This window comes from Paramormyrops kingsleyae, chromosome 12 (assembly GCF_048594095.1).
Source record: "Paramormyrops kingsleyae isolate MSU_618 chromosome 12, PKINGS_0.4, whole genome shotgun sequence".
Lineage (NCBI taxonomy): Eukaryota > Metazoa > Chordata > Actinopteri > Osteoglossiformes > Mormyridae > Paramormyrops > Paramormyrops kingsleyae.
The window spans coordinates 11,643,449-11,659,523 of NC_132808.1; the positions used below are offsets into that span (position 1 = coordinate 11,643,449).

General features: G+C 39.6%; 2 protein-coding genes across 2 annotated transcripts in view; one reads left to right on the forward strand and one right to left on the reverse strand.

Annotated features, from left to right (window-relative positions):
* LOC111834527 (uncharacterized) overlaps positions 1-4,859 on the reverse strand; it is a 42,084-nt gene extending 37,225 nt beyond the window's left edge. The window contains exons 1-3 of the mRNA XM_072718441.1: positions 4,665-4,859; positions 4,090-4,434; positions 664-1,017 (exon numbers count right to left, since the gene is read on the reverse strand). Coding sequence (XP_072574542.1) covers positions 664-1,017; positions 4,090-4,434; positions 4,665-4,725 — 760 coding nt within the window. The 5' untranslated portion in view covers positions 4,726-4,859. The remainder of the gene's footprint in view (positions 1-663; positions 1,018-4,089; positions 4,435-4,664) is intronic.
* Positions 4,860-8,903: 4,044 nt separating this feature from the next.
* LOC140593541 (SCAN domain-containing protein 3-like) lies at positions 8,904-10,757 on the forward strand. The gene has a single exon (XM_072718459.1). The coding sequence runs from the start codon at positions 8,904-8,906 to the stop codon at positions 10,755-10,757; it is 1,854 nt and encodes a 617-aa protein (XP_072574560.1).
* The last annotated feature ends 5,318 nt before the right edge of the window (positions 10,758-16,075 follow it).

Below are 16,075 nucleotides of genomic sequence, written 5' to 3' on the forward strand. Positions count from 1 at the left end.
CCGCCCTACGTTGTGCTGTTATTCAGCGCCAGTGTCAGTTTTTACGCCAATGGAAAACAAAAACATTCTTTAAGTATCAAAAGTATGATACTTGGTGTGGTGAAAAAGCACCCTTAGAATGAATTAAAAGGCAAAAATAGCAATAGTGGCACCATTTGTCCAGGAGCTTATCGATAGTATCGATATTGCCCAGTCCGGAACCATTACCAATTCAGTACCGGTTCTCAAAACCCAACCCAAAACAATCAACTTCTATTTATTGTGAAAATATGTGCTGGCACACATCAGCCCGACTAGAGGTAACATTTTACCTACAGATCAATCAGGGAGCACAGTTTCAACAATTAGTTTCAACAGCAATTTGACATCCTCAATCAAACAAAAAAGTGTAGATGGGAACTGACCGTGTCCAGCCATACCACACACAGCAGTGCAACAGGCAGTCAAGGAATTGTACCCACAAACGACAGCTTTCGTCGGCAACAAATCAACCTGGTGTGTTCCTAGCTTTATAGTGAGTTGACTAAACCCAGTTGGACTATGGCATGTGCATAGAGATCAGTCTACAGCAGAACCACTGACCCTCAGGAGAATGAAAATGTGATTTAATCACACAGAACTATGCTGAGATGCATGTTAAAACCAGTCCTTCTAGTGACTCACCCAGTGCTGCTATCCTGGTAGTTGTACTGACAGAATAAGTATCTGAGTGGACTTCACACCTGAACTCTCCTTTGTCTTCAGTCCTGACTTTCCTCAGTTTCATTGAGAAGTTTCCTTTGGGAATTTCCTCAGTGAAGAATTCAGCTCTTCCAGAGTATCTCTCATCCTGAGAATCTGGTCTGTTCTCTCCATCATCATACAGAAGCACCAAGATGTCACCGTCATCGTCTGTCTTTATCCATTTCACCTGAATCGCTGTCACATTACCATGGGTGTCCACAGAGCAGCTGAGAGTCACATCCTCTCCAGCATGTGCATAGACAGGCTCATCTGCACCCGTCACCACCAGCCGCTCTGGAACAAAATAAAATAAAGTAACATAAAGATTAGAAAAGCAATGCAATTAAACTATCTTCAAGAATTAGTCAAGTATTTGAAAGACAACAAAACCTACTGCAGCAAAACAAGTCATAAAAATTAAATTTATAATTTGCCAACAAAACTATTGTTCTTTTGATAATAGGACCTTAATTTTGTTTACAGTCCCCTCTGCTTCTTTCTCACTGATCAGACTTTTGGACTCACTGTTGGCGTTATGGTTGCACTGTCAGGTTTGTTTGTTTGTGCTGCTTGACTAGTTTGTTTGCATTTCTGACACAAACCTCATGTGTGAGCGAGGTTTCTCAAAGTTGTGTTACCATTGGCTAATGAGTAGGGATGCACCGAATGTTCGGCAACCGAAATTATTCGGCCGAAAATAGCCAAAAAAAGCACTTTCGGTGTTCGGGCGAATAAATAAAAAGGCAGAATAAATTTTGCCGAACAATGACGTTTTTAATGACGCGATCAAATAGTAACCCGCGTATAGTGAGAGGCACGCGCTTTATGCAGCAAACATGTCAGCAGTGTGGAAGCACTTTAAAGTGTCAGAGAAAGAGGCAAAAACGGCCGTTTGCAGACACTGTTCTGCTGAATTGTCCAGAGGGGGTGCATCTGCAAAAACGTACAGCACTTCAAGTTTAATTTATCACTTAAAATCAAGACACCCCGAACATCATGCATGCAGAGTACGAGAAAGACACGGCGGCGGCTACGGCAACAGCAGCAGCGAAAAGGAAAGTAGCTCCTCTCAGTCCTAGGACACCCACTCTTTTATTTTACTAATTTATTTATTTTAAGTTATATTGTGCTTTGTTTGTATAATATCTGCTGGAATGTTAAAAAAAATGTTCAGTGTTAAATAAATATTTTGAAATTGTATTTTTGTTATTTGATTTATTTCTCTGAAAAGCAACACAAAATAGTAAAAAGCAAATTTTTACTATTTAATTATTGTAATGGTGAAAAAATTGGCAAAATAAATGGGAAAAAATGCGAAACACCGCGTTCGGTATTCGGCCTTTGGCCTTCGGCCAAGCATTTCATTATTATTCGGCTTCGGCCAAGCATTTCATTATTATCCGGCTTCGGCTTCGGCCAAGCATTTCATTATTATCCGGCTTCGGCTTCGGCCAAGAATTTCATTTCGGTGCATCCCTACTAATGAGTTTTTGAATGACAGCTCAGAACCCCTGATGTGTGTTTTTTTTCTGAAATGAATTGGAACAAAACAACATGCATGCCAATATGGCGTCATGAAACTACCACACATAATGCATACCTTTTGGGCATAAATGCATGGAATTCAAACCATGAAGTGATAAGGAGAGAGATTTGTCTAATTATTATTGACAAATGCTATGTTGCGATGCATGTTAAAATCTGTTATTTTGCAACATTTTCAAATGTACAACAATTTTTGAAAGCTTTGAAGCACATTTATGGATCATGTAGCACACATGAATTCAGGGATGTATTTTTGAGACTTTCCTCACACTATTTTTTAAGCTCAATCCACACACACAGAGCTGCTGATCACCGCGTAGCTTCGGCCAACAGGATATCGCTAGGAGGCGCTGGTGTGTACAAACCCCAGACACAATCAATTTATATTTGGAGCACTGCTGACTATTTTAGAGATATCAATTTTTGTTTACCATGAGGAAATTATGTATTTGTAGTGATACATACCCATCCAATATGTTGGTTTCCGCCACCATTGAGCATTGTTTCTGACCATGTCCATCCCTTTATGACCACCATGTACCCATCCTCTGATGGCTACTTCCAGCAGGATAATGCACCATGTCACAAAGCTCGAATCATTTCAAATTGGTTTCTTGAACAATGAGTTCACTGTACTAAAATGGCCCCCACAGTCACCAGATCTCAACCCAATAGAGCATCTTTGGGATGTGGTGGAACGGGAGCTTTGTGCCCTGGATGTGCATCCCACAAATCTCCATCAACTGCAAGATGCTATCCTATCAATATGGGCCAACATTTCTAAAGAATGCTTTCAGCACCTTGTTGAATCAATGCCACGTAGAATTAAGGCAGTTCTGAAGGCGAAAGGGGGTCAAACACCGTATTAGTATGGTGTTCCTAATAATCCTTTAGGTGAGTGTATGTTAATCCATCCATTTCCTGTAACTGCTTGTCCTAACTACAGTAGGTTTCCAGAGCCTATTCTGGAGGCTACGGGAGTAAGGGCGGGAAAAACCCAGGATGAGGAGCCAACCCATCACAGGCCACACTCACACACCACTGAAGATATATATGATAGTTCGAGGTATCTGTAAATAGCAAATTTAGAGTATATACAGACGCTCCTCTACTTATGAACGAGTTACGTTCTGAACGGTTCATAAGTTGTTGTTCATCATCATCTTAAGGGTATACACAAGTACAATGAACTACGATGCTGGGAGTTCGCAGGCTACGCTGCTGCATGGCAGGAGCAGCGGCCAGAAGTCAAACTAGGCGGAATTGGTGCGCAGAAAAAAAAAATTGATGTTGCGGACAGGAAACAGGAGCCCAAGGAGCATAATTTGGACTTACAGTCCTCTTCATTTGTATGTCTGAAAGTTTGTAAGTTGAAAGTTTGTAAGTAGAGGAGGGTCTTTACTAGAGATCAGAATAGCATATCTGTAAATAGTGACGTCTATATATTTTGTTGAATAAACCTCCCCTTCTAATTAAACTTCCTTATACTTTTGTGCCTTGTACTAAACTGTACTGCATATCCTTTAAGTATTCTCTCTCTTGTACTGAATTGTACTATTGTTTGTTACTGTCATCTGTGTCCTTTAGCTATTTATTGTCTTAATTTTGTTGAGGCTTGCTGAGGTCTTTTTCAAAATGTTCAAGTAATTTATCTTCTGGCAGCAAGATCATAATGTCTACTAGATTTAATGTAATTGTAGTGGACCAATTGAAATCAGACTGTATTATTATGCTGTTCTGTGCCAGCAGAATGAACAAGTCCAAAAAAGAAATAATACATGTTCATATGTCTTAAGCCATGAATCAGAAAGGCTCACTTGCCTGCTTCCTGTATTTCCACCCGTGTTTCACGTTGCTCCTGCTCTGTATAAACCACACACTTGTAAACTCCTGCATCTGCAGTCCTCACACCATCAAGCAGCAGAGAGAAGTTGCCTTTGGGGATTTCCTGAGAGAAGAAGTGGGCTCTGTCCCTGTAGGCGTCCCCCTGTGATTCAGGTCTGCTCTGACCCCCCTGGAATAGGTGCACGATGGTGTCTGAATCAGTCCTTCTCCAGTCCACCTCCAGCTCCTCCAAAGGCAGGGGTCTGTCCACAAAGCAGGGTAGTAGTACAGCTCCTCCCAGCCGGGCTGTTAGAGGACCAGCAGAGCCGTGTAGCAGGAAACCTACCGCAGGAATAAGAGATATAAAATCACTTTATGACAACAAAGCATTAAATAATACGCATAAAATATCAATTACAACTCAAATACTTGAATATTTGTTAAGCAGATATATCTATATTAATTAGTATACCCAAAACAAGACCATCTCGATCATGTTAAACATTATACGAGTTACCAGAAACATAAAGCTTAAAATCTTTAACATGGTCTTGATTGTAAGCAATACATACCGTCAGAATTAATGACGCACTTGAACAAGATCAAAATAATGCTGAGGCTTTTTATCTGCATCTTCAACTATTAAGTGCTGACTACCCTTTGTCTTACACAAAGTAACATTTCCATAAAGTAGGCGAATTTCGCTAGGTATTTTAAATATATATATACGCTTTGATTAACAGAGATAAATGTCTACACGACGTCTATTTCTGAGTGTACTTTCACTTTCAGTTTGCATCAGGAGCTGAAACACGCTTGAACTAAGGCAAAGGGTAGATCGCATGTGAAATCAGTGTTAGGTTGGATATTCGAAAGACATTCAGATTCACACTCCCCAGACCTAAAGCGGAGGCCTAAACTCCAGGAGGCCTAAAGCGGTCGAAAGACGGCCAATCAATTCCACAGCTTCGCAGATTTAGCGACCGTCAACAAATTACTGGCAGAATAACAAAATACTAATTGTTTGCGATAGCGTCCATGTCATGGGATCCAGTGCAAATTGTAGTACTACTTGATACTTAGAGGACACAGCAACTTGTATTCATTTTTAACCCTTTGTGTAGTTTATATTATTTATTTTTTTATTTGTTTATTTATTGCAAAAATGTTTTTTCCAATAGCTTCTAGGCTGTGGGAGCCAGTGATATTAAAACATAAATAGTATTACTTTACTGTTCAGTCATGACTCTTGTTGATCGGACCGTTATGGGCACCTGGTACAAGATGTTTGTTAGGAGGTTGTATACCACTCCCATGCTGTTCAGGGGCCTCCTCCCTATAAAGATCTGGGCCAGTGGGACCATCCATCCAAACAGGATTGCCTTTCCACAGGCAGTTGTGAACAGCTTGCCTCAGAATGCCTGCAGGCAAAAGCATCTTAGCTTGCATCCTAAGATAGAACATAGTTAAGTTTGTCATGAATACGTCTCCATCTGCTTTGCTTGAAGAACTCTCCCGAACCTTAGAAAAATCTGCACTGTGTCACCAGCATCCCCATCAACAGCATCAGAAATACTTGTATCACCAGACACACTAAATGTAGAGGCAGCCTGTCCAACTGAATGCTATCTGCTCACAAGTGAGAGGAGAGAAGATCTGACCCAAAAATTACTTTTAGTTTTCAAAAGGGCATTCAATTTTCTTTCCATCTCTAATGTGCCATTTTAAATGTTCACATAAACTGGAAAAGCTTGTGGGTATGAATGCACATCCCTCAACATGGCAGGTCATATCAATTCCTTTGTTAGACCTCTTGACAACTGCCTTGGACTTTGAAGGGCACTCAACCAGTCCACAAGAAAGTCTAAAGTTGGCAAGATTCCTTTGTTCTTTAACATGCCTGATAAATACAGTGATAGTTTCTGCAGAATAACAACAATGACTGCAAGAAAAACCCAATTCTAAAGATCAGATTCCTAACTAATCAATATTTTTATCTTTATATTTAGCAATCACAAGATGTAGGAGCCCGACATACGGTGGCACTGGCTGGAATCCAAAAATGGTCTTGGTCCTGCAAAAATTGCACAGTTCTTGCCCTGTGGACAAAAGAGAACAGACAAGCCAGTAAAATAAAATTAATGGCTGAATGTTAATATCAATATTACATGTAAGCATTAAAACCAAACTCAAGCTCAAACTTCCTTATTTATTTTAATTAAAAATCCTTCAGTAATGGTTCCTTTGCTACACCCTGATTCAAGTATATTTTAAATAATTCTATCTTAGATTTTACTCATACAATGTAGCACTATATTCAGCCATATCAATATCGATAGTTTAAAACATGTCCTAGCAGAAGTCAAAATGAAAATTTCATTGATGTCTTTTTCAGTCATATTCTGAACGTCAGTTCTCAACGTCGAGTGGACATGCGGATAAACTTAAATCATCACTACATTTTAGAGGCCTTTAGTTATAATCAATAATTGTTTAAAGTGGAAAACCCTGAATAATGGAATAAATTTCCTCCATACAATTGGGGATAGACCCTCACATAAAATTAAATAAAAATCTTCAAATATTTTTATGTTTTTATTGGTAGTCACACTTTAAAAAAACTAGTTAAGTAAAAAAAATTACAAAAATTGCTCAGGTTGTCAAAAAATTTTTTTTTTAAATCCAATCCCCATAATTCAATTTTAATTATCTTCTAGTGGTTAAATATTTCAAAACATTTTTCCCTGTTTAAAAAAATTGTTTTATGAATACCTTTCTGCCTTCTGCCTTTCAAAACACTCTCGGTCAACTTCTGAGTGTGCTCTCCAAAAACTTTGTAACTCCCTCGCACAAGCCACACTCTACCTGCCAATATTTTATTGTTTTAACTTTTTTTATCACCTTGTGCTACAGTTTAAATCACTTCAGGGCTGGCGTGTGCCAATGAATGAATCAGGGGATTAACAAGTGAGCATGATTTTTGAGAAACAAAATTTGAAAATTTGAATGCATGGACAAGCCTTGATCTCTGGCTTGCCGCTAATTCTGATGTCATAGCCACATGTGCAGGTTTTGCAGGGACCGTTTTACTTGGAATTCTTAGTTTTGCTTTGTATTAATTCATAAAGTGACAAAACCATTGTAGATTTTACTCTGATATTTAGGATACAAATTAGAAATGTATTTTAAGTAGTGCTGTCAAACGATTAAAATTTTTAATCAGATTAATCACAGGGTTGCTGTGGATTAATTTAGATTAATGTCAGGGTCAGCCCCTGCTGTGGTCCTTCTGTGTCCCTTCCCCGTTTGACCAGCAGGTGTTGCTGGTCATCCCGTTCTTTGTGTTAGTCTTTGTTCTCCCCTGTTACCTGTCTGGTCATGTGGCTCAATGTGTAGAGCATGTGGTTGTCTGTGTACCCTTCTGTCCTGAGTACCCTTCTGTCCTGTGTTTGAATCCTGCCTCCTCTGTTTTTGTATTTTGCTCCCTAGTGTTTCATTTGAGTTTTGTTAGTCCTTGTGTCTGATTTTGTAGTTGGTTTTGTTCCTTGTGCCCCTGCTTGTGTCTTTACCTGTTTAGTTCCCTAGTGTTGGTTTATGTTTCCTTGGTTAGTTCTTAGTTTCCCTGTTTTTTAGTTCCTTTGAGTTTATTAGTTTCACCTGTGCCCTGTTTTCCTGGTCTTTGTTAATTAGTCTCACCTGTCCTGTGTTAGTCTCGTTACCCCTTAGTATTTTAGTTCCTGCTTCTGTTCAGCTCCCCAGTGGTTCACTTTCTATGAGTGCGTTGTTGGTTTGTGTTTCATAGTTGATGGTAGATGTGTTTCCGGTTTTTGTTAATTAATCCCTTTTTAGTTTTTGACCCCTCGTGGTTCTTTTTGGTTTTGTAGTTTTTTTCTGTTTTATTTAATAAACCCTGTTTGTCTCTGAGCCGCAAGTGGGTCGTCCGCCCTTTTTGTGCCTGCACTATGCCTTGTTCCCCTGCCCGAGACGCCCGGATCCCTGACAATTAATCACTATTAAATATCATTCATTTTTTTATCTATATTAATCACAATTCATTTTGCATGAGAAAACAGACTCAAGAAAAAAGGGAATATAAATGCAGTTAAGATGTTTATTGAACATCTTGAACACGAGTCGGATGCATTCCATCTGCCACAGAAGTGCAATAACATGGACCCATATCAAAAAGCAAGATTTTTTTGCTTAGCCGGACAACTTGTCGTATTTAAGATACCTCAGTTTAAAAGGTCTTTATCTTCGTTCACTTACAATTAGCCCGAACTACCGTAAATCCGACAAATAATCTGACTAATCATAAAATCCAATTCTACCCCAGTTAATTGCCGTTGTTAGCAATATCAGTTGATAACACAATAAACACATTACGCGCGGTGCTTTACATATAAAACTCCGTAGTAACACGTCCACAGATAAGTTGGACGGTATAGTGTGTGCCAGTGATTCCCAACTGGGGGTACGCGTACCCCTAGTGGTACGCGAGCACATTACAGGAGGTACGTGGAAAAAATTTTTATATTTAATTTCCCTGATGATGGGTAAATATTATCAGCCATTCCATTAGCTGTGCCCTGGTATAGAAAGAAAATCTGTCTGGGATGTGTTGCTTAATGAATAACAAACCCAGCTTTTATCAATGAAAAGAGCAAAAAAAGACATAAACAACAACTACATGACGGAAAGACTAGAGCAGGGCTGTGCATCTGCACGACACTCCGCTACCGACAGAGGGTATGAGAGAAAGTACAAGACAGACAAAAGTCACTGACGGGTCAAAGCAGCCACAGTCAAATATGGATAAATGGCTGAAACGTCCCGTTGCTCTGGATCCAGGAGAGGGTTCAGCAGACCCCAAGACACGCAAAAAAGAAACCAAACGTAAACCTAGGCAGTACAATGACAATTATATTTTCTTCGGGTTCACTTCTACGTCTGCGGACCTGCCACAGCCTCAGTGCTTCTTTTGCGGGGAAATCCTAGCAAATAGCGCAATGAAGCCGGCCCATTTACAGCGACATCAGAGCACCAAACACTCGGGAAGTATCGGTAAAACAGAGGCTTTTTACAAACGAAAGTTATCGGAATTTAGGTCAGGTCAGACTGTAATGATGAAAGCTACGTCTGTATCAAGCAAAGCACTGGAGGCATCATACGCCGTATCCCTGCTTGTGGCTAAGTCAAAAAAGCCACACTCAATTGTCGAAGAGCTCATTCTCCCTGCAGCTAGTGTTATGGCTGAAATTATGATTGACAAGAAAGCAGCTGACACACTAAAAAAAGTCCCCCTGTCGAACAACACTGTGTCCCGTCGGATCAACAATATGTCAGTTAATATTATTGGACAAGTGGTGAAGAAAATAAAACAAGCCGGTCAGTTCGCTTTGCAGCTGGATGAAATGACAGATGTGAGTGGAGATGCTCAGCTCCTGGCTTTCGTTCGTTACAAAGATGTGTCGGACATAAATGAGCATATTTTATTTTGTAAAAAGCTGCCAGGAAAGACAACCGGAGGAGAAATGTTCCAGGTTATAGACAGCTTTTTCAAAGAACATGATCTGCAGTGGAATACATGCAGCCACATCTGTACTGATGGTGCGACTGCGATGACGGGAAGCGGGAAGGGACTGTTCGGACACATCAAAAAGGTAAACAACGACATTAAATGGATGCACTGTATTATTCATCGTGAAGCACTCGCTAGTAAGAGGGTTTGTCCTGATTTATGTGCTGTTATGGATGATGCTGTGAAGATGATAAACTTCATCCAATCCCGACCACTGAATCATAGACTGTTTGAAACTCTCTGTCATGAGAATGGCGCAGAGCACGAACAGCTATTGCTCCACACAGACGTGCGCTGGCTTTCACGTGGAAAAACGCTCCTGAGACTCTATGAGCTTCGCAATGAAGTTTTTATGTTCCTCAAGGAGCATCTGCATCCTCTTGCTGTGGTGTTTGAGGATGCAAACTGGGTGGCACGCCTTGCATATCTCGTTGATGTGTTTACCAAACTTAACGAGCTCAACCAATCACTTCAGGGGAAGGAGTCACACATCCTTAAAATGTATGACAGAGTGAAAGGATTCACTAAGAAGCTCGAACTATGGGAGAGGAAATGTGATGAGGGAGATGTGAGCTGTTTCCCACTACTTGATGCCCATCTTGCCACCACTGATGTTGCCTGGGGTCCAGTGGTCAAACTGGTGAAAGCACATCTGTCCAAACTCAGCATGTATTTTAGCCAGTATTTTCAGGACATTGAAAAAAATTCAGAAAGACTGGACTGGGTGAGGGACCCATTCATTGTGAGTGAGAGCAGCAGCAACCTTCATGCAAGGCTGCAGGAGCATCTCATGGATTTGTCATCTGACCGTGGGCTGAAAATAGCATTTGCTGAGAAGACATTGACTGAGTTTTGGTGTGATGTGAAGAAGGAATATCCTGAACTGGGAAAACATGCACTGTTTGAACTTTTACCTTTTGGTTCTACCTATATGTGTGAGGTGACCTTCTCAGCTTTGACACACATCAAAACCAAGCAGAGGAATAGACTGGATGTGGAGAACAGCCTGGTAACAGCTGTTTCCACACTGCCCCCAGATCTATCAGAGCTTATCAAAGATAAGCAAGCTCAGGTGTCTCATTAAACTAAACTAAGTTGAATGATGAAAACAAAGTAAAACTGATATGGTTATTTATTTTAGTGTTTTGCTCCTGATGTTCTAAGTTTAAATGTCTGTTTAAAGGGGACTCATTCAGCTTTTGTTATAACAAAGGGAGGTTTATTTACTTTTTTTTAAATTTAGTATTTATTTTCAGATTTATCATTCACTTTCGTGGCAACATATATATTTATGTTAAATTTAAACTGAAAAGAATAAAATGCCCAATAATTAAATGTTCAAGTTATGGAGATTTAATAAAATGTTTTACATTTGATAATCAGTTGTACGTTCTACTTTTATTGAATCATCAACACATTTGACAAAGGGGGTACTTGTGGTATGAGAAAATCTCTCAGGGGGTACACAATTCAAAAAAGGTTGGGAAACACTGGTGTGTGCGACCGATTTAATGAGTCACAAATGAGAATTAGTGCTTAAACAGTATAAAACTACAACTTTCCCTTCCGTTGATAAGAGGCACAGCCATCTCAGATTCTGAACTCGGGATCCTCTGTGCTTCTCCGAGATATTTCTCGGATCTCCGAGAAACGGGAGCACACATGTTCTCACTTCCGGTTTCAAAACTCCGGAATACGACTCGGAAAGTCGGAATACGAGTTCCCAGGGCAAATGGAACGCACCAAAACTGCCCGAAATGGGTTGACAGAGACATTTCAGGGATTTTGAGTCATTCTGCGCTGCAGATGGGTTAATTGCATTAAACAAAATTATCAGATTAATCATGATGATGGATTAATCCGCGTTAACCCGTTAATTTTGACAGCCCTAATTTTAAGACAAACAATTACAACAACACTTCAAGAATCATACTGAATTATACATGGGATTCTCAAGTAGCAAGATTACAACAGTATTTTCTTGTAAAGCGTACTTCAGTAATCTTTGTTGTATTTACAAATTCAAAAACAATGTTTTTTCAGTGTCTATGGCAGGGATCCCCAACTCCAGTCCTGGGGGGCCGGAGCCCTGTGTAGCTTAGTTCTTTCCCTGTTCCACCATAAATGATTCAGCTCAAGAGCTGTGTGGTAATTAGCACAAGGAGTTGAATCAGGTGTGTTAAATGAGGGGAAACCCCAAAATGTGCAGGGCTCCGGCCCTCCAGGACTGGAGTTGGGGATCCCTGCTATAGTATATTTCTATTATTTATTTATTTATTTATTGCAAAAATTTGTTTTTTTTCAATAGCTTATAGGCTGTGGGAGCCAGTGATATTAAAACATAAATAGTATTACTTTACTGTTCAGTCATGACTCTTGTTGATCAGATTGTATTGGGCACCTGGTACAAGATGTTTGTTAAGAAGTTTAATACCACTCCCATGCTGTTCAGGGGCCTCCTCCCAATTTTGTCTCATTGTCTGGCTGGGTGTATTTACCCCCAGCACTAAAATTTCTCTTTTAGGTTCAGGGTTAACCCTCCCGCATAGCCACCAATCAAATTAATTCATTTTCTAGCCAATCATAAAACCACTGGTGTCCTGCATAATACCATAACCGTACTACTGGATAATTACTTTATCATGAATTACTTGTTTTATATGTTCATGTAACTGAAATTCATTTGATTGGTGGCTATGCGAGCAAATATTTATCTGCAAAGCGCTAGGCAAGTTAGTGCCAAAATTATTTATGTGCGCAAGTGTGAATTTCCACTCGCAAGTTGATATTTGCAAGAAGACTTGGATTTGCAATACAGGTTTTGTACTTGAAAACCATTCTATCTTTGTAAAAAATATTTTTATGAAGATGTTTGGTTTCACATTTACAAAAAATATTGACGTGTATTTGCAAAATATTTTTTTGCGAATGAAAATTGTGTTCAGTGCGAGCAAATTTCTTTTTACGGGTGCAAATTGGAAAGTACACATACAAGTACATATGGCACTATTCTGACTCCATAGCGGTCGCCCTGTCTCGCTCCAATTTCGCTCCGATACTGCTCACACTACAACTCTGAGACGTGCTCAAATCTTCCCAGAATTCATCTATACAATTATCAAGATTTAGATCCGCTTTGGAATCTAAAAAGACCTTTCTCGGAAACATGAGTGTGCTAAGCGAACACGCGGAGGCCAGAGCAAAACGTGAGCAAGTTTTATATGCATATAGCATATCAAGTCTATAAAGTAAATAAAAGTATAAAAGCCTATAATTTGGAAATCAAATAAATTAGTTTGTCATTCAAATTAGGTCTAATATGATTTTTGAAATTCACGTAACGCTGTCAGTGAAATTTTATTTTATAATGAGAGACAGCAATGATTTCTTTATTTTAAGGCTATTTTGTGTGGAATGCCATTACCAAACTTGTCCATTGTTGCCTATATGTTGTTTAAAAATAAATATTTTCTGTTCTGAGTGCCGTTGCTCACATTTCTTTATGATATAAGGCATCGGTTTAAGGTGATATTTGTTAAGCATGCAGATTTGTCCCTCTTTTAAATTGGAGCGAGCGTGAAGCGATTTGACTGGAGCGGGTGGAAATTTTAGTGGAGCGAGGAGCGGTGTTGAGCGGAGCGACTTAGTGCGAATTAGAGCGGAGGAGCGGGCGGAGCCAACAGCCTCATGAGCGAGGAGCGGAAATTCTCACCGCTCCTCGCTCACATGCTCTGATACTGAACTATACAAAGTATTTATACTGTTTTTTTATACTGTTATACTGTTTCAATAGTAATTTACTAAAATTTGAAATTAAATTTCTAATAATTTGTGATGTTATTTACATGTTTTTAAACTGTAGACAACAATTATCACAATTAAAATAGATAGGCCTAATTGCTTGATACCTTTAAATTTATATGTAATGAGTCTAGAACTTTTAAAATTTTCACTTTCCTAAACTACTGATGGAAAATCTTGTGATGGCTAGACAACTGGGATATAGCAGCTCCAAAACTGTAACTCTTGTGGGGTGTTTCCAGTCTGCAGTGGTCAATATCAGAGCATGTGAGCGGAGTGGAGCGGTGAGAATGAAGCGTGAAGCGATTTGACTGGAGCGGGTGGAAATTTTAGTGGAGCGAGGAGCGGTGTTGAGCGGAGCGACTTAGTGCGAATTAGAGCGGAGGAGCGGGCGGAGCCAACAGCCTCATGAGCGAGGAGCGGAAATTCTCACCGCTCCTCGCTCACATGCTCTGATACTGAACTATACAAAGTATTTATACTGTTTTTTTATACTGTTATACTGTTTCAATAGTAATTTACTAAAATTTGAAATTAAATTTCTAATAATTTGTGATGTTATTTACATGTTTTTAAACTGTAGACAACAATTATCACAATTAAAATAGATAGGCCTAATTGCTTGATACCTTTAAATTTATATGTAATGAGTCTAGAACTTTTAAAATTTTCACTTTCCTAAACTACTGATGGAAAATCTTGTGATGGCTAGACAACTGGGATATAGCAGCTCCAAAACTGTAACTCTTGTGGGGTGTTTCCAGTCTGCAGTGGTCAATATCAGAGCATGTGAGCGGAGTGGAGCGGTGAGAATTTCCGCTCCTCGCTCACTAGGCTGTTGGCTCCGCCCACTCCTCCGCTTTAATTCGCACTACGCCGCTCCGCTCAACACCGCTCCTCGCTCCACTAAAATTTCCTCCCGCTCCAGTGAAATCGCTCCAAATGAATGTTCATTTCTCTACCATAAACCGTCTCCAAAGGCGTTTCAGAGAATTTGGCAGTACATCCAACCGGCCCTACAACCGCAGACCACGTGTAACCACACCAGCCCAGGACCTCCACATCCAGCATGTTCACCTCCATGATCGTCTGAGACCAGCCACCCGGACAGCTGCAGCAACAATCGGTTTGCATAACCAAAGAATTTCTGCACAAACTGTCAGAAACCATCTCAGGGAAGCTCATCTGCATGCTCGTCGTCCTCATCGGGGTCTGGACCTGACTGCAGTTCGTCGTCATACAGATTTAGACAGATTTATGGACAATATTTGAGAGTAATGGGTCTTTTGTGTATGTAGAAAATGTTTCAGATCTTTGAGTTCAGCTCATGTAAAATGGGAGTAAAGCCGAAAGTGTTGTGTTTATATTTTTGTTCAGTATTTATGAATGTGATGGCAAATCCAAGCTTTCAGTGATTTCTTTAGACTGTTCTTTTGCTTTCTTAAAATCAATATTGCCATGACATTAATGTCCATAATGAGTGTATGTCAACTTCTAACCAGAACTGTAGATTTAATAAGTATATTATGTGAGATAAATAATACCTACTCTTCCTTTTCAGGTATGTACTGCATTTTATTGTAAAATATTGAATTATTTTACCCAGTAGCTGGTTACACAATGTCATAATGATTATTGAGCAAGTTGGCATACAGTATGTGGGAACTTATTAGTAGAGAAAAGGTGAAAAAAATTAAGTATAAATAAATAATAGTAAAATGTAAAGTGACTTTTTAATTTCTTCAGATTTGAATCTCTTAGACCACATAGAAACAGAAAATCAGCAAGAGAAATTACACAGAAATAGCAATTTAAGAAGTTTCTGGTATTGGAGGTACGAGTAGTATGACAACTGTCCTTCTGCTGCTGTAACACAACAATTTCCCCATCTGGGGATTAATAAAGTATTATCTGATCTTATCTCGTATCCTATCTTACCCCGCTCTCCCCTATTCTGTTGTCTATTTAGTATTTCTACTCCTACCTGCTTTAGGGAAAATATATATCATATAGGCCCAATCCCAAACCGGTCCCTACACACTCCGCCTCACCACTCCGCCTTCGTTTGCGCGTTCCCGAGACCCGTCGCCATGTTGAAGTGTGTCTCAAAGCAGCAAGGGCTAAGGGGGAGTGGTCGATTATGCCCTCCTTTAGCGAGTCGGCAACGATGGTGGCTCGCGCGATTTCACTACCACTTCCATATCCCATAATTCCTAGCGCACAGGAAACAGAACAGCGCGATAATTTAATAATTGGATTCTAACAGCACAGTGAAATACACATAGAAAGTCTATGTTACATGTTATAATTCATCGCTGCAGAAAAAAAATTAGGAAAGCAGTTATTTATAGCTGGTCAGTACAGGTAGATTTTATCGTGATCCGATTACGAGAGATTTTGTGTACTTTTCAAACTAGAAACCACGCGAAGAAACATTCGTACGCAAACTCGATCAACATCACACCATGGCAATAACAATTTATGTTTCATATTTGCCTGTTTTTTCCTCTACATATCTGGATCTGGTATTTGGTACAGAAGTAATGCGTAATGTTTTATGCGTGTAACCTAAGTTAGCTATGGTAGAAATTGTACAATCGT

Excerpts from the sequence above, each read along its gene's own strand:
- LOC140593541 (XM_072718459.1), top strand. The coding sequence starts at position 8,904 with ATGGATAAATGGCTGAAACGTCCCGTTGCTCTGGATCCAGGAGAGGGT.